This window comes from Bubalus kerabau, chromosome 4 (genome assembly GCF_029407905.1).
Source record: "Bubalus kerabau isolate K-KA32 ecotype Philippines breed swamp buffalo chromosome 4, PCC_UOA_SB_1v2, whole genome shotgun sequence".
Taxonomy (NCBI): Eukaryota; Metazoa; Chordata; class Mammalia; order Artiodactyla; family Bovidae; genus Bubalus; species Bubalus kerabau.
In genome coordinates, this window is record NC_073627.1 from 59,715,544 (window position 1) to 59,734,336 (window position 18,793).

At 44.3% G+C, this 18,793-nt stretch overlaps 1 protein-coding gene across 6 annotated transcripts in view; it reads right to left on the bottom strand.

Annotated features, from left to right (window-relative positions):
* TOM1L1 (target of myb1 like 1 membrane trafficking protein) overlaps positions 1-17,301 on the bottom strand; it is a 62,362-nt gene extending 45,061 nt beyond the window's left edge. For 3 of the 6 annotated variants that reach the window (XR_008713249.1, XR_008713248.1, XM_055577594.1), the window contains exons 1-6: positions 17,164-17,301; positions 14,705-14,789; positions 10,890-10,968; positions 2,219-2,368; positions 1,294-1,419; positions 211-303 (exon numbers count right to left, since the gene is read on the bottom strand). Coding sequence is in view for 4 of the 6 variants with exons in the window: in XM_055577594.1 (XP_055433569.1) it covers positions 211-303; positions 1,294-1,419; positions 2,219-2,368; positions 10,890-10,968; positions 14,705-14,789; positions 17,164-17,221 (591 nt within the window). In the remaining 2 variants the exon portion in view is untranslated. The remainder of the gene's footprint in view (positions 1-210; positions 304-1,293; positions 1,420-2,218; positions 2,369-10,889; positions 10,969-14,704; positions 14,790-17,163) is intronic. The other 3 variants (XM_055577595.1, XM_055577596.1, XM_055577597.1) reach the window with 3 other exon arrangements.
* Positions 17,302-18,793: the final 1,492 nt, after the last annotated feature.

An 18,793-nucleotide genomic window follows, 5' to 3' on the forward strand; every position in this document is an offset into this window, starting at 1 on the left:
CTCAGGCTTTCAGAATCAGGCAGAATTCATAGGATTAATTCCACTTAGAGCTGAACCATCATACACATACACTTCAGTTCCCTTCTCTGTAAAATGAGGCTAAAAGATACCTCCACCTTATGATAACATTGCTAAGAATAAGCAAACTATATATTAAGTGCTTAGAACTTAGAAAAAGTCATGAATAAATACAATCATTGCTATTGTTACCTGTTCTGGGACCAATGTAATAGTGGAGATCTTGGGAACTATAGAAGGAAGAGCTGGTGCAGAAGGAACAGATGGTGGTGGATTCAGTGACATCTATGAAAAATGGAAATATTATTATTTGAATTAACTTGGCCACTGCAAGCCCATTTTTCCATTCAGATGACTCACTCACTAGGGAGAGTTAGCCCTCAGGACAAAGCCTTCACAAAGGTCAGACTTTGGTATACACATGAATTGCTTTTTCTACCAAGGCAGGACTCACCAATCTACAGAAGGGAAGAACTACTGTTTTTACATTATGGAAAGAACTACTGTGTTTATGTTATGTTTTTACATTACATTATAGGAAGCCAAGAGTTGACTTACAGTCAGTCTCTCAAAGTGTTATAAGTTCAAAACCTGAAAAGTTATTTACAGACTTGAGAGTGAATACATGTGAACATAAAGAGACTCTTCTATGGGCACAGTATTAATAAACAAATTTATTACATGACTACTAACAGAGACCCTTGCTGGTCTAGCACCAATCTTGTCTTTTGAAAACTGCCCCTACTCTGCTCTACCTAAACGATTCCTATATGAAGCCATCACATTCTTGTAAGACCTCACTTAACTTGTGCAGAAACGGAAAACTGACCCATGTTGGTTCAATGAGTCCTTTCTCTGCCATTTTGAGCTTTGAATCTGAAAAAGCTAAGGCTGCAACATGAAAATGTGGGAGCTATGTTGTCTACCATTAGCGCCACCCGGGGAGCCCTGCGCAGAGTCAGACGGAAGTGACTTAGCAGGCACATGCATAGCAGGCCCGGCATGTTGTCTACCACATAGAGAAAACTGGTCTGCAAGGAGAGAACGAGCTGACTGTCAAAGGGGAGCAGACAAGTAACGAGGCATTTGAATCTTGGTTCTCTGTTGTTCCAAAGATCCAGTTAACACCAGCCTTCTTGTGGCCTGGTTATTCTATGAAACCACAGATTCATCTTTCGGCTTAAGCTAGGTGGAGCTAGAGTTGTTCCTTTCAATGAAAAAAGACCCAAGCCCTTCGCTGTCTTTCTCTACACAGGTCAAACAAGGGCCTCCTACCTCTTGTCTGGCTGTTTCAGTCTCTGCATCTGATGAAGGAAACTGAACCCCTTTCTTAAGGAGGTCCAGGTACACGTCTTTCACTTCACTGACATCCACACCTCCTGGGAAACCCTGCGACCATGTCTGAATTCAAGAGATGGAAAGTTTCAGAGAGAAAAGAGCAGCAAAACAAAACACAATTCTGAAAGTGACGACCAAAAAATCAGAGACTGACAATTAAGAAGCTTACTCAGAAAGAGAAAGCTACTTTTGAATGCCATACACAAAATGTACATTTTTTGCAGGGTTTTTTTTGGGGGGTGGGGTGGTTACTTGTTTTTGGCTGTGTCACACAGCAGGTGGGATCTGGGATCCTAGCTCCCCAACCAGGGACTAAAGCCGTGCCCTCAGCAGTGCAGATGCTGGAAGCACATTATCTTAACCACTGGACCACCAGGAAAGTGCAAAACGTCCATTTTTAGAGATTAGAATAATGTACAATATTTTTAATCATCAGACTGCCATGCCTCAACAATTTAGTGAAACTCTAGAATAGATACTATTGATTGTTTTTTGCTGTGCTAAATCTAAAATTCATAGACTCTAAAACAGCACCTGTAGATCTTTTGCCAAATAACTCTGCAGGCAGTGAGTTACTGACCAGAGAAGATAGTTTCCATATCTGCAAAATAAATGTATATATCACTATCTCTTCTGTCTGACATAGATAAAACAGAAACTGAGAGACAAGTATGGAAAAGGCTATAAATTCTTCAGAAAAAGGCCAGTGTCCAATGCCAAGAAATTATTACATGGAAAGGAGAATAATAAAAACACTTTGAAGCTCAATCCCAGGCTTATAAAGGATCACTGAACCAACTGGGAGTTAGGAAATTAAGCTTCTTAGACATTCACTATCCCATCAGGTATATAACAGACTTACCTTAATGAAATTCAAAATTCTATTCTGAATGTCTATCGGCAAGGTGTATCTGGGATTCAGCAGCTTAACTAGACTATCTTTAACAAATTCCTTCTTCACAATCAGAGACTGGAAACTCGGACCACAGTTCTGCATGCACATGTCAATAAGCTGAAGAAAAAAATCAAACATTTTATCTCTTTGGCAAAACCACCTCCAAAATATAAGATAAAAATTGCTAAGTGATGATTTCCACCAGCACTCTAGTTAATAAACAAAATTTGGTTATCTACTAAAATATATGGCAAAATGTTTGGTTCTGGGAATGTGAGGAAATTTAAGACATAATGTAATTCCTTAGCAGACAGATAGTCTTGTTGGGGAGCCAGGACACAATTATAAGAGAACTCATAAGAATGTGAGGTGGTGATGTCAGGGCCAGTGCGAGGTGCAAACAAAGCACGCTGGCTCCAGACAAGGTGACATTTGTCCTAGTGTTTCCAGGAAAGTCTGCTGAATTCCTATTGCCGCAGCTTTATTAATGACATCCTCTCCTTTCACATCCAAAAACGTCCTTGCCTGGATGAAAACTTACATGGTTACTCCAGCTACAGACCTTTACAGGCAGATGTGACCATTTAGGGCCAGGTGTTTAAGACTTTTGGAAAAAGGTGGTCCTAAGCTGGCCTTTGAAACATGGTCAAGAAAAGGATAAATGCATATAAAGCAATAGTCTAGACAGGTAAATCATAAAAAAATTTACGTACAGGTGCTGAAGTGTATGAGCTGTGAGAAGGAAAACAAGTTTTCTGGTTTGTAGAGGCTTCTTTATATCAGCAAACTGGAGACCTGGGGAACTGGATGGATAAAGTCTGGAGGGCATCATCCAGACAGTGCAGAAAGCTGGGCGGCGATGTAAAGAATGCACATTACTGAGAAGGCACCAGGAAGCCACTGGAGGGCCCTTAGTTTGCCACCGTGACACCTCCGTCCTGAACTTGAGACAAGGTTGGTGCAGCACCCTACCAAAGCAACTGGAGGGCAAAGACCCTGAAATGATGGCGAGTTCCAGCAAGGACCCCTAGTAGAGCCTGATGCAGACAGGCTTAAACTAGGATGAGGAGGGTATAAGGAAGGGGAAGACATGACAATTATGAAGGAAGGACTTCCATCAACTAGGTATTTGTTGACAGGGAAAGGCTGAAAGTTAAAGGACTGTTACTCTGCATGAGATTGATAGCACTTTGGATGGAAATCTGGAAGTGGATGGGATAGTATGACTGGCCTAAGATCAAAATGATGGGTTGAAACTTACATATTTTGAGTTTATAAGTGCTGCAGACTGAATGTCTGTGTCCCTCCCAAATTCCTATGGTGAACCTCTTAATCCCTAACATGATGGTATTTAGAGGAAATTAGGTCATGAGGCTGGAGTCTTCATAAACGAGATTGTTGTTGTTCAGTCGCTAAGTCATGTCCGACTCTGCGACCCCATGGACTGCAGCACACCAGGCCTCCCTGTCCTTCACAATCTCCCAGAGTTTGCTCAAATTCATGTCCATTGAGTCGGTGATGCCATCCAACCATCTAGTCCTCTGTCCCCTTCTTCTCCCACCTTTCTTAGAAAAGAGGGATAAGAGAGATCTCTTCTTAGCCACATGACGATACAACGAGAAGACAGCCATCGAAAAGCCAGAGGGCGGGCCCTCCTCAGACACTGGACCTGCCAGCACCCTGACCTTGGACTTCAGATCCTCATAGACCGGGAGAAATAGAAAAGTCTATTGCTTAAGCCACCCCATCGACAGTACCTTGTTCGACAGCTCAAGATGACTAAGACAAAAGGACAGAAACATTCAAGTGGAGATTTCTGGCTGAGAGCTGTACATGTTCAGATACAGTTCAGGAGAGACTTAAGCCCACAGGGAGTACCTGGGGCTGCTTCGCATGAGCAGAGAGGAGGAGGCACAGTGGGATTCAACTGGGAGGCTGGAAGGAGGATCAAGAAAGGCAGCCCAAGAGCAACCAACGGAAACTGAGGCATAAAATAAACAGAACATAACGCTCGTGAAGTCAAAAGTGGGCAGGATTTTCAGGACGATGGAGTGTCAAACAGTTAGGAACATGGAGTGAGAAAAACTCAGGTAGGTTTGTTGATTAGTGGAGTCATCGGTCATCTTGAAAAAAAGATTGTAAATACAGCAACATGAACAGAAGACAGGCTAAGAAAGAATGAGCTGGTAGCAGATTTCTGAAAGTGATCTAAAAACACAATGAAATCTCTAGTGTCCATGCTTCCACCTTCTCAGAGGTCACAAAGACCATAATATGACCAGGATAGGTATAATCTCTGTAGAAAAGGAGTCCTGAAAATTGATTTTACACCATGCTCTGTATTGTGTTGCTTTAATGGCAATACAAATAGAAGAAGATATGAAAGCTATAGTTATAAGGGCATCGCTGCTACAAAAGCAACCATAAAATACGGAAGCTGAGCGGCATGCGAAACATAGGGAGAACTTTTAACCAAAGGAAAATAAAATCAGAATCCAAAACATATTAAGATGAATCTATTTTAATACAAGCTGTTTCGAGAAAGACAAGTTGAATAACAAATGACTTTTTGCCTGATACACTATTATGATGAGTTTTTATCAGGTAAAACACTGAGAGGAAAAGTGCCTCTAGTTCAATGGGAATTTACAGAAATACTTCACATAACCAGTTAAGCAGTCTTAGGCAAAATACTTTGCCTCCAAGTCTCATCTTCCATAATAGTAAAAGAAATGCTAAATATTCCACAAACCACTTTTTACTGTTGGGGTATCAAGATTTTATGTTAATGGGTAACATTCCCAGGAGGTTACCTATAAAAATCAAAGAGTCAATATGAAATGCTGAGAATGTTAACATCTGGAGATCATAAACCATGCCCTTTGTGTTTTCCCATTGGAATCTAGAGTGTCAGAACCAATTACTTCTATGCTATCGCCTCTTCCTTCATGTCACGGTACCTCTCACACCCCAGCCCACTTAGCTAAACAATAAAACTTAGAGTGGTGAATTGGAAAAATCAAATACCTTATTTCTACACACTTTGGAATTGGGCTTTGGTGCAATTTATGTGTTCATATAACCTATGAACATGGAGCTACCCAGGTGGCACAGTGGTAAAGAATTCACCTGCCAGTGCAAGACATGCAGGAGATGCAAGAGATGTGGGTTTGATTCCTGGGTTGGGAAGATTACCCTAGAAGAGGAAATGGCAACCCAGTCCAGTATTCTTGCCTGGAAAACTCCATAGAGAGAGGAGCCTGGTGGGCTACAGTCCATGGGGCTGCAAAGAGCTGGACACGACTGAGCGACTGAGCACACATAACCTATGAACCAAGAAACCATAATCTGAGGTGGAGAAGGGAACCCAGGAGGAGGCAACAACTGAGAGACTGCAGAGTATGCTGATCTGAGGCTTCACAGTTGTCCCTTTGAACGTGGTGGGGCAAATCACTTATCGTGACTAAGACTCAGGATCATCAACTGCAAAATGAGCCTACCTTCCTCCAGAGACCTGCTGTAAGGCTTAAGTGGAAAGTGATGTATATGAAGAGCCTGACACATAGCAGGACCTTAATAAATGTAAGTACTGTGATTGTCTGCTCACACAGATAATTTCCCATCAAGAAAGAAAATATTGATGAGCCAAGATAAGTATTCCTTTCAAAAACGTTAGGAAAAAAAGCTCCGTGGTAGTTTTATTTCTCATGGTAAATTTCTAAACGAAACATAGTAACCCAGGCTCCGGGGTCATCCAGAGCTGAAAAACATACTAAGCTAAGGCCACTTTAGGGGATGAGCTTACTTTGTAAGTTTCTAGAGGAATAAAGACATTTTACACTAATTCTGAAGTCCCCATAACTCACCACCTAGGGGGTGCTTCAACTAATTAACTGATTCCCAGGAACCTCTTCAACCACTTTCCTCTTCACAATAATAGTATCTTGCTGAGACTTATCATAACTGACTCATTCAAGTAAAGACTAGACTCTGTCTAAGAGTTATCAGTTCAGTTCAACCTAGATATCCACTGACGAATGGATAAAGAAGTTGTGGTACATATACACAATGGAATATTACTCAGCCATAAGAAGGAACACATTGAGTCTGCTCTAATGAGGTGGATGAACCTAATACCTATTATACAGACTGAAGTGAGTCAGAAAGAGAAAGATAAATACCATATTCTAACACATACATACGGAATCTAGAAAAATGGTACTGAAGAATTTATTTACAGGGCAGCAATGGAGAAACAGACATAGAGAATAGACTTACGGACATGGGGAGAGAGTGAGATGTATGGAAGGAGTAACATGGAAACTTACATTACCATATGTAAAACAGATAGCCAACAGGAATTTGCTGTATGGCTTAGGAAACTCAAACAGGGGCTCTGTATCAACCTAGAGGGATGGGATGGGGAGGGAGATGGGAGGGAGTTTCAAAAGGGAGGGGATATATGTATACAAAAAAAAAGAGTTATCAGTTCAGTTCAGTTCAGTTGCTCAGTCATGTCCTACTCTTTGCGACCCCATGAATCACAGCATGCCAGGCCTCCCTGTCCATCACCAACTCCCGGAATCCACCCAAACCCATGTCCATTGAGTCAGCGATGCCATCTAACCATCTCATCCTCTGTCATCCCCTTCTCTTCCTGCCCTCAATCTTTCCCAGCATCAGGGTCTTTACAAATGAGTCAGTTCTTTGCATCAGGTGGCCAAAGTATTGGAGTTTCAGCTTCAGCATCAGTTCGTCCACTGAATGAATATTCAGGACTGATCTCCTTTAGGATTGACTGGTTGGATCTCCTGCAGTCCAAGGGACTCTCAAGAGTCTTCTCCAACACCACAGTTCAAAAGCATCAATTCTTCAGCGCTCAGCTTTCTTCATAGTCCAACTCTCACATCCATACATGACTACTGGAAAAACTATAGCCTTGACTAGACAGACCTTTGCTGGCAAAGTAATGTCTCTGCTTTTCAATATGCTGTCTAAGTTGGTCATAGCTTTCCTTCCAAAGAGCAAACATCTTTTAAATTCATGGGTGCAGTCATAATCTGCAGTGATTTTGGAGCCCAAGAAAATAAAAGTCTCTCACTGTTTCCACTGTTTCCCCATTTAATTGCCATGGAGTGATGGAACTGGATGCCATGATCTTCATTTTTTGAATGTTGAGTTTCAAGCCAGCTTTTTCACTCTCCTCTTTCACTTTCATCACGAGGCTCTTTAGTTCCTCTTCGCTTTCTGCCATAAGGGTAATGTCATCTGCGTATCTGAGGTTATCGATATTTCTCCCTGCAATCTTGATTCCAGCTTGTGCTTCATCCAGCCCGGCATTTTGCATGATGTACTCTGCATATAAGTTAAATAAGCAGGGTGACAATATACATCCTTGATGTGCTCCTTTCCCTATTTGGAACCAGTCTATTGTTCCATGTCCAGTTCTAACTGTTGCTTCTTGATCTGTATACAGATTTCTCCGGAGGCAGGTAAGTGGTCTGGTATTCCCATCTCTTGATAGGAAGAGTTATAAAGCCTGATAACTAAATGGTTTTTAAAATAAGACAAAACAACAGGCTTCTTGACAAAACCACACCACCAACTGATAGCAGGAAATCAGAGTCTAGTCAGATCCCAGCAAAGGCTAACAAGTCCATGGAGAACCTAAATGACAGATAATACAAAGGACATTTATAGTTGACTTTGACAGGCTCTCATCACTTCACCATGATAAAATGGAAATGTAATATATGAGGATCCATTGTTAAAGAGTTTATTGGTAAACAAATAATTGCCTTTGACAGACACTGGATATTTGTTTCTGTGACTAATTTCTCTCATAATTCAGTTAAGTTCAGTTCAGTCACTCAGTCATGTCCGACTCTTTGCGAACCCATGAATCGCAGCACGCCAGGCCTCCCTGTCCATCACCAACTCCGGGAGTTCACTCAGACTCACGTCCATTGAGTCAGTGATACCATCCAGCCATCTCATCCTCTGTCATCCCCTTTTCCTCCTGCCCCCAATCCTTCCCAGCATCTGAGTCTTTTCCAATGAGTCAACTCTTCGCATGAGGTGGCCAAAGTACTAGAGTTTCAGCTTTAGCATCATTCCTTCCAAAGAAATCCCAGGGCTGATCTCCTTCAGAATGGACTGGTTGGATCTCTGCTTAAGTTTATATTAAAGTCTGTTCTAAAAAATTAAACACACCACTCCAGTGCAGTGAGTAGTCTGAGGTGAGGTGCCTGGGCCATTAAATAAAGAACTCAGGGAAAGCTGCATGATGCTATCAAGAATCAAAAGCCAATTCAAAGAAGTCCAAGAAGCAGGAACCTTAATGAACTCTGCCCCTAACAATGAGGAGCTATTCTGGCTCCTAACCTGTGACTCTCATCTTTACTTTGGCACAGGTCTTAGACTCACTTGCTCTCACGTGCTGGTATGGAAATCAGGAGGCGAGAATGAAACAGTTACCAGAGATGGAACAGGGAACAGCCTTCCTGTGAGCAAGGCCTGAGTGATCAGATGACCTGCAGGAGAGAAAGTGTGGGGACTCAAAGAGAGATGGAGTATAAGACACAACACTCGGGAACAGCTCAGCTTCCTCAGGGGAGAGTCCTGATTCGTCCCCGGAGAAAAGGAAGCTGGATGGAGGAAGTGATGGACCAGGGACAGAAAGCCACCACCGAAAGATCAGGTAAGCTGGCTGTAACAGAGAGAGACAAAGGCATCATACAGAATCCACAGCTGTCAGAAGGTGAAACACCGCGTGCTGAAATTCGGAAAATGGCGTAAATTCATCTTCTGCCCTTAGGTTCCTCAGTCAATTCTCCTAACCTTCAGCAGCCCTGGGACGTCCTCCATTTCAGGGCACAGCTGTATACCTTTCTACCCCAAATCACAATCACTCCCTGAGTCCTTCCTGGATGCCAGGAGAAGGGGATGGGGGCTGAAGGACACTCAGTCAACACCTAATACCTGAAATCTTCCACCACAAAGAAGTTGAAGACACAAATGAAACACAGTGACTGTTCTTTCAAGGGGCATGATTTGTTCAAGGAAGCAAGGTGGTGTGGGGCCAGGGCATGGAATTTAGAATCTGAGACCTGCACTGAAATCTTGCCTATGCTACTTAAAAGTTGGAGGGGGAAAAAAAAACATCACTTAACCTCACCAAGTATCAGTTTCTTCATCTGAGAAGTGGAGTCAATAATACAACTTCTTCACAGGGTTGTTGAGAGCATCAGCCGAAATGAAAGTGAATGTCGCTCAGCTGTGTCCAACTCTTTGTGACCCAATGGACCACAGGCTGCCAGGCTCCTCAGTCCATGGAATTCTCCAGGCCAGAATCCTGGAGGGGGTAGCCTTTCCCTTATCCAGGGGATCTTCCCAACAAAGGGATTGAACCCAGGTCTCCTGCATTGCTGGTGGATTCTTTACCAGCTGAGCCACCAGGGAAGCCCAAGAAGACTGGAGTGGGTAGCCTATCCCTTCTCCAGCAGATCTTTCTGACCTGGAAATCAAACCAGCATTTCCTGCATTGCAGGCAGATTCTTTACCAGCTGAGCTACCAGGTAAAGTACCAGGCAAAGGTGATTTTCCATCACCAACCCACTGTTCTCCCATTTCCCCTGGAGCACCTTACTCCTCTCTCCGGTTCCCTCCACTCCGTGACCTCCCTGAGGAGGCGACCATGGTGAAGGAGAGGGGAGAGGTCCAAAAAGGTGGTGGAGACGATCCTTCTAAAACTGTATTCTGACCCTAACTTGTAGGGTTTCTTCAGTGACAGTATCATTAAGACTTCATTTCTTCTCCAAGTAAGCAAGAGGTGCTAAGTTCTTTTCCCCTTGAAGCTAGAAAAGGGGGGCAAAGCTCAGCTCTGCTCCATAGCCCTCTAGATAACCATGCCCAGCCCTGCTAAGGGCAGTCTGATGCTGGCAGAGGAGCGCCACAGCCCGGTGTGGCGTGGGGCCAGGAGGAGGTCAGCAAAGGCACTCAGAAGACACCCGAAAGCACACAGCTCACTCTCAGGCAGCAGGCAGGGTCTGCAAAATGTACCGACGTGAACCTGGCAACTCACCCAGCAACTGCAGGGGTCACACAGCCAAGGTTGGGGGAAAACGGGAACATATCAAATAAATGGCTACACCCATATCAAGAAACACGGGGCACAGAATTGTTTCTATCAACAAAGAACTTAATTCAAATTACATCAGGCAGCAGAACTTGGCTGGACCCTAGAGAGCTGCCAGCACCTCAGAATTCCAGAGATGCGCAAGCAAGGCAGGGAGCTAAGAGGGGGCGTTTTTCAAGCTTCAGTTCTCCCCACGTGTAACACATACACAGACTTCTTGATCAGCTCAGTTCCTCCAAGTTGTTCATTACCAGTTCTTTTCTCCTAACCAGGAAAATATGATTTTCCAGGAACACTCATTTTCCACCAAATTAAATGCTCTAACAATTAACAAAACTCCCTTGATTCTGTAATTCTCAGTAAATGAATCATTTTAATCCATACTGTACATACTTTTTGCTCACCTATTATCTCAGAGTATTTGTATCCTTTAGACCCAAAATTAGAAATGTGACTATAACTTAGGCAATCTTAATCTCAATTTAACATTAAAGTACTTACTGACAAGGTGAGTTGGATTTCTTTATGATTATAGTTTTTGGAAATCCTTTTCTTCAAGGCTTTTACTGCATCTTTTGGCCTACGACAATAAACACAGTAAAATCATCAATGCAGGCCCTGTGGAAAGCAAGTCCGTCTCTGAAAAGCACTCTGCAGCGTGGAAAGAGGAATGGCTGAGGAGACACCCAGGGTCTTAGTTCTGCTGTGTGACACTGGGCAGATGACTGCACTTGTTAGACCCGTTTCCTCATACATCCAGGCAGACAGTACCAACTTCCTCCTTGTGAAAACCAAGTAACGTATTCAGATGATCATTGCCTAGAAAGCACTACATGTGAAACGTATTCACACCCACAGCCCTCTCTGTGTCAATGCACAGAACCACCTTACCTGAAATGAATTTCTGAAAATGTGACCTATGTTTATTATTAGTATTTCCTACATACCCTATTGTTGTTTTTGTTGAGTTGCTAAGTTGTGTCCAACTCTTTGAGACCCCATGGACTGTAGCCTTCCAGGCTCTTCTGTCCATGGGATTATTTAGGCAAGAATACTGGAGTGGGGTGCCATTTCCTCCTCTAGGGTATCTTCCTTTCTCAGGGGTCAAACCCACATCTCTTGCGTCTCCTGCATTGGCAGGCAAATTCTTTACCACTAGCACCACTTGGAAAGCCCCAAGCACCCTACAGGCAGTGGGATATAGGAGGAGGAGTTAGGACTAACTAGGACTAATTGATATGCTACAATTTTATGCTACAAAAGGAAGAACTATGTATATGTAGACAGCCCAAATTCGCTTCAAGATGACCAGTTTTAAGTAAGTAATGTGGATGTAACATACAACATGATGATTGTAGTTAATTCTGCTATATGATATATTTGACAGCTATTAAGACAGTAGACACTAAAAGTTCTCATCACGAGGGAAAAAATTGTTTTTGTAATTTTATGAGGTGTAACTGTGATGCTAACTTATTGTGGAAATTGTTTTGTAATATATGTAAGTCAAGTCATTTGCTGACCATTTTAAACTTACACAGTGTTGTATGCCAATTACACTTCAAAACTTAAAAAAGATACAAATCCTTTTTGCAAATTACCTTCTAATTTTGTTATGTTTGCATGGGTAGAATTTCTATTATATGATAATATAAATTATATAACATTACATATATTTACAATTGTAACTCTTATAATAGATATATTTCTAAAAGATCATATATAAAATCTAAGATTAAATTCTTGGAAAAGCTTAAAAGAATAAAGATACTGTTTTAAAAGAAAAAAATTGGGGAATTCCCTGGTAGTCCAGTGGCTAAGACTGTGAGCTCCCAAAGCAGGGGCCCAGGTTTGATTCCTGGTCAGAGGACTAGATCCCACATGCCACAACTAAGACCTGATGTGGCTAAATAAATATACATAAAAAAGGAAAAAATAAGTAAGTAAAACAATTTTACATTGAGATCCCCTTTTTGCACTATCAAGGAAGAAGTCAGTATTATAAGTGAAGAAAAGGTTCAGAGGAACCAAATGCGGGAAATAAGATTATAGAGAAACCATTATAAATACTTTAAAGTACTAGTTAGTACTTTAAGCACTTTCCATCGATAGAGTCAATAATTAAGTGTAATGTTTTCTTTATCAGCATCAGTTCTGTTCAGTCACTCAGTTGTGTCCGACTCTTTGTGACCCCATGGACTGTAGCATGCCAGGCTTTCCTTTCCATCACTAACTCCTGGAGTTTACTCAAATTCACGTCCATATGTGAATTTGTCGAGGTTGGTCATAGCTTTTCTTTCAAGGAACAAGCGATTTCATGGCTATGGACACCATCTGCAGTGATTCTGGAGCCCAAAAAAATAAAGTCTGCCACTGTTTCCACTGTTTCCCCATCTATTTGCCATGAAGTGATGGGACCAGATGCCATGAATGTTAAGTTTTAGTTTTAAATAGAATGTTAGTTTTCTGAATGCTAAGTTTTAAGCCAACTTTTTCACTCTCCTCTTTCACTTTCATCAAGAGGCTCTTTCTGCCTCTTGTCTTCTGTAATAAAGGTGGTGTCATCTGCATATCTGAGGTTATTGATATTTCTCCCGGCAATCTTGATTCCAGCTTGTGCTTCATCTAGCCTGGCATTTCACATGATGTACTCTACATATAAGTTAAATAAGCAGAGTGACAATATACAGCCTTGACGTACTCCTTTTCCTATTTGGAACCAGTCTGTTGTTCCATGTCCAGTTCTAACTGTTGCTTCCTGACCTGCATACAGGTTTCCCAAGAGGTAGGTCAGATGGCTATTCCCATCTCTTTCAGAATTTTCCACAGTTTGTTGTGATCCACACAGTCAAAGGCTTTAGCATAGTCAATAAAGCAGAAGTAGATGTTTTTCTGGAACTCTCTTGCTTTTTCCATGATCCAGGGGATGTTCGTAATTTTATCTCTGATTCCTATGCCTTTTCAAAATACAGCTTGAAAATCTGGAAGTTCACCATTCACGTATTGCTGAAGCCTGGCTTGGAGAATTTTGAGCATTACTTTGCTATCGTGTGAGATGAGTGCAATTGTGTGGTAGTTCGAACATTCTTTGGCATTGCCTTTGTTTGGGATTGGAATGAAAACTGACCTTTTCCAGTCCTGTGGCCATTGCTGAGTTTTCCAAATTTGCTGGCATACTGAGTGCAGCACTTTCACAGCATCATATTTTAGGATTTGAAACAGCTCAACTGGAATGCCATCCCCTCTACTAGTTTTATTCATAGTGATGCTTCCTAAGTCCCACTTGACTTCACATTTCAGGATATCTGGCTCTAGGTGAATGATCACACCATTGTGATTATCTGGGTTATGAAGATATTTTTGCATAGTTCTTCTGTGTATTCTTACCACCTCTTCTGCTTCTGTTAAGTCCATACCATTTCTGTCCTTTATTGTACCCATCTTTGCATGAAAAGTTCCCTTTTATCTCTAATTTTCTTGAAGAGATCTCTAGTCTTTCACATTCTATTGTTTTCCTCTATTTCTTTGCATTGATCACTGAGGAAGTCTTTCTTAAGTCGCCTTGCTGTTATTTGGAACTCTGCATTCATCAACATAAACTAAGATAATCGCGTTAGCTGTTCATGATTACTTTAAATGTGCAGGAAAATCAAGAGAACTGTATCCCTTACAACAAGTTATAATTCAGACTAAGTCACAAAATAGCCTTAATGATTTTGTTTTTTAAATTTCAACTTCTTAAAGTTTAAGAAGTGTAACAAAAGATACCATATTGTTTAACAACGGAGTGTAAACATGGATGAGTTGGCATTCAGAAGAAAAAAATGGTCTTGTGACAGGCAGAGGAAAACAACTGCTAGATTATTTTCTGGTTGATAATGACAACTGCTCAGGGACAGTTCACCACCAGGAGTCCACCAGCTTCTTCATAATATTTTTCAATTACAATAACATAAAATACTGGCAATCAGAGCAAGAAGAATTCTTAATGAAGGAGACAATATCTCCCCCTCTCCTTAAAGAACAAGGGATTTGAGCCTCACAGAGACAAAATTTGAAATTATTAAGGAAAAGAAAGGCAAAGAGAAAAATGATAATGGATTCTCAGATATTCCACATGCTGAAAAACACAGCCATCCTAATATTTCAACCTGACATGTCTTCAAAAGGCAGTGGGTGCTTAAAAGCTGATGGAAACACTATTTCAACAAGAAAACCCAAGTCTGCAACAGAAAACTCAAAGTTTGCAGGAGAAAACACACTATAGTTCTAATGCTTCTTATGAGACAAACACATGAACCACACTCTGAACTCACCCATCGTGGGTGGTGTTAATTATGTCACAGATGTGCATGAACTGGCCCCAGTCTTCTGTGTGCACTCCAGCAAACGTAGCCTTTTCTGCAAAGAAAAAGTTATGTTGAGTCTGAGCTATAACAGAATAAAACACGTCTCAAAAAAAAGTGAAAGTATTCATCAGACACTCAGTCACGTCCGACTGTTTGTGACCCCATGGACTATAGCCTACCAGACTCCTCTGTTCGTGCAATTCTCCAGGCAAGAATACTGGAGTGGGCTGCCATTCCTTTCTCCAAAGGATCTTCCCAACCCAGGGATTGAACCTGCGTCTCCTGCATTGCAGGCAGATTCTTTACTGTCTAAAGCACCAGAAAAGCCCCAAACATGTCTGGTTTTCTAGAAACAATCTGCCTGGGGTTCCCTAGCAAGCACCATTAAGTTTACATCACCAAAAGACAGACAGTTGTTTTTTTTTTTTTTGCACAATTCCCAGTAATTCAAGAATCAGTCAAGATCCAGGTTCAGAGTGCTGCTGTTGCCACAGTAATAAATGACCTATTAATAAAGGCTTCAGGGCCAGAACAGCCCACCTAAATCTCCATCTGCCTGCCTGTCTTTCAGAGAAGGCATACTGCTAAGTATTTTATCTTACGCAATTTCATTTGACCCACTGTCAGAGATAATGACACAGAAGTTCAAGAAGGTTAAGGAAATTACCCAAGGCTACACAGCCAGTACAAGGTAGAACCAGCATCAAATCTAGGTTGTTTTTGTTTGCTTTTTTAAGTCACGTATTCTCCTTGGCCGAGTGGTGTTGAGAAAAAGAGAGATCTGCTGAAACTGCCTATGTACTTGCCAGCACCTGTATTAACCAGCGCTGCACCAGACATAACTTGAAGGTTCCTGTACCTGGAACCTCATCATTAGACAATCAAATAGTTTTTCCCTGTCCAGACAGCCTCCTTAAGAATACAGAATGCCACCTACAAAGAGCATCATAGAACACTCAACCTGAGTGATCTTAACATCTTTCCTAAAAGGAAAGGAAAATATTCCTTAGTGTGAAAACATGAGGACCAACAGGGAAAGGAGCAAAAATTAATTAAAAGGATTAAGAAGAGGATAAAGGTTTGGCTGGCAGAACTCCAAAGCCGATTCTGCTCCCCACCTAGGAGAAGCACTATCTGGATTTGGCATTCAAAATGGACAAAGCTTACCAAACTTGTGTTTAGTCACAAGGTTCTTTCAGCCAGTTTCTTTGCTCCCCATTCCATGCTCCTTCCTCCCACCTTCCCATCTTCCTAGAAATCTCCTACTCATCCTTCAAAAGCCATGGCAGAGTTAAGTTCTCCCTTTTCGTAAGTTTTGGGTGTTATACATTTCTCTTCCTTTGCAAAGGTACTGTACTATAATTACTTCCCCATATATGTGTGCATCTTCCCCATACCTTGATGGCCGAGACCAGGTCTTGCCTGTGCCTGCTTCAGGTCGAGGCATACAGTTGGCAGTCAGTAAATGTGCAAACCACCAAAGAATAAATCAGATTATGAAGATGCAGTCCGACTCCATTTCTGGTCAGAGTTTATTTTAATACCCGACAGAGAAAAAGCCAGCAACAGTTTGGAAAGCATTTCCTCCTCAATGGAAGTTACACTCACTATCTTCATAAAGTTGTGGGAACCAAGCTTCAGGTTGAGTGGCGTGTACTTTTTAAAGAGCAGTAAACTAAGCTGCAGGATAAACTGTCCAAATTTGAGTCTCCTAATTTCCTCTTCCCACTAAGTTCGCCGACATGATCACGCTCTGCTTGGCACCTCCCGGCACGGGTGTTACACACGATTCCCGAGGGAGGCACGGAGCCATCTGTGAGCAGCCCCGGGCACGGCTCCCGCTTCCGCGTACGCCGACGGGGACGCGCCCACGGGAGAGCCAAAGGAGTCGGGGAGACACCTGCGTGGCCCTCGGTGGCCCGCAGAGGCCTCTGGTGTCCCCGAGAGAGAGCCTGGCTCCCCTCTCTTCGCTCCTGTGCTCAGCACGTCCCTTCTCTTTGTTCCTCTCGAAAAAGGAGCTCGGGCTGTAACGGCCTGGAATCTGCGAACACGCGTCTGGACACCTGCCTGTGCCGGCGAGGTCACTGCACTCACCCTCCTGGAACCTTCCCCTCGCAGAGCGGGCACAACACTTGGCTCGCTCTCGGAGAGGCTCGCCCTGCCCCAGAGGGCGGCACCCCCGCGGAGGGCCAGGCCCGCCGCCCCCGACCCCCGGGCCACCTGTCCGCTCCCACGCCCACCGCGCTGGAAGGCGCTGGGGAACAGTGCGGAGCCGAGCTTCGAGAGAGACAGGTCGCAACAGGGGTATCGCCGCACCGGCGGGCGCGGGCCCGGGAAAGTTGCGGGGAAGCGGGGAGCTCCGCGAGCCGGGACCCACGCGGTTCCGTGCGGCGGGGAACGGAGTCGGGGCGCGGGGCCCCCCTTACCTATCAGCTGGCCCAGGGAGTTCGCGTACGGGTCCCGGTGACTCCTGCCGAACGCCATGGCCGTGCTGCGAGCGCGTCCGGCCTCCGCCGCCCGCGACTCCTCCCGCACGGCCCCGGCTCCTCCCTCGGCTGCTGCGGGGCGCCGGGCGGAGCCGGGTCCCCAGAGGGCGGGGTCCAGGGAGGGGGGCGGGGCGGGGTCTCTGGAGGGGCGGAGGCGTGGGCGAGGGAGCGGAGGGGGCGGGGCGGGGTCCTCGAGGGGGCGGGATCCTCGTGGGGGCGGGGCGGGCCCTGGAAGGGGCGGGGCAGGGGGGTCCCCCCGAGGGGTCGGCCGCGCGCGCACGTGCCGCGCCCCGGGGACAGGCTTCAAGGCCCGGGGGCCGCCGCTGGGGCCAGAGCGCGGATCCTGTTGCTCTCGGGGCGGGGCGCTGCCCTTCTCGGCGCCTCCTGCGCCCCCTTGTAGAGAAGGAAACGCTGAGTTACACAGGCCACGGTGAACATTAGCCACGTAACCCGCCCAGGTCAGCGTCTGACACCCATAGAACAAATGTTTAGCCACTGAGGGAATCGAGCGCCTGGAAATATTTACCCCGCCCTGCTTATTGACCCGGCCCCGAGATCCGGGAGCGAAGGCGTGTCCCTCGCCCTTAGGCTGCAGGTGAGGGTCAGGAGGGCGGACTGGCTTCAAACCAGGCGCTGGCCGTCGTCTCGCCCCAGTTTCCTGAGGGACCGCGTGGCGCCGCCGAGCGAGCTCCGGGCTCCTTCTGGGAACCGTCCTCCCGCGAACTGAGGAAAGGAAAGGGCTTTCCTTTTGCCCGAGCAGACTGGTCGGCCTTAGAACTGCTTTGGAATGTAAATCCGAGCTTGAGCTCTTCAACCGCTTCCCGGTTGCCCTTTCCCTCTTCTGGGGCACTCGATGAACATCTGACTGGCTACCCCGACAGTCCTCCGTGACTCCAGGGCCTGCTGGAGGCTGGGTGTCTCCAAGGTGATGGCAGTTAGCACCACATGGGCTCCCTGCACTTCCAGGTCTCACTTCCTGCGGTCCGCTTGGGCCCAGCTCTACGAACCCTTCTTTGGTCCTGGAAATGGTGAGGAGATCTGCCTTATGTTCCTAGTCATATATGTAAGCACATAAATCAAAACCAATCCCAGTGTGCACCAAGGGGCTAACTCACTTGGGTGTTTTGCTCTAATTTATTTCTGATTTTACTTGACCCTTGCGAGCTATTACTTGGGATTCTAAAATCTAGAGTGAAACATTTTTGTTGTAAATATCTCCTACCTGTGACTAATACTCTCCACATGCATATCCAGGAGAACTCCTTTATATGGTGCTACTTATCAGTTCCTTAGTCATCACTACAGCTTCTGCTGACACTATTGAAAACCTCTTGTGACATCACCAACCTAATCTCTTTCATATTATACAGTGTACAAAGCATTTCACTCTCTGAACCCTACAATCAAGCAACCTTAAAGAGAAAGTCAGTTTCAGGTTAGGCTGCTGTTGATGTCATGGCCTTCCATCAGGGCATGAGAACAAGGAAGGAATCAACATGCAGATTTTTAACATAACTGCTACTTCTCATGCAAGAGATTTTTTTTTTTAATTTCCCCAGATAATCACGAT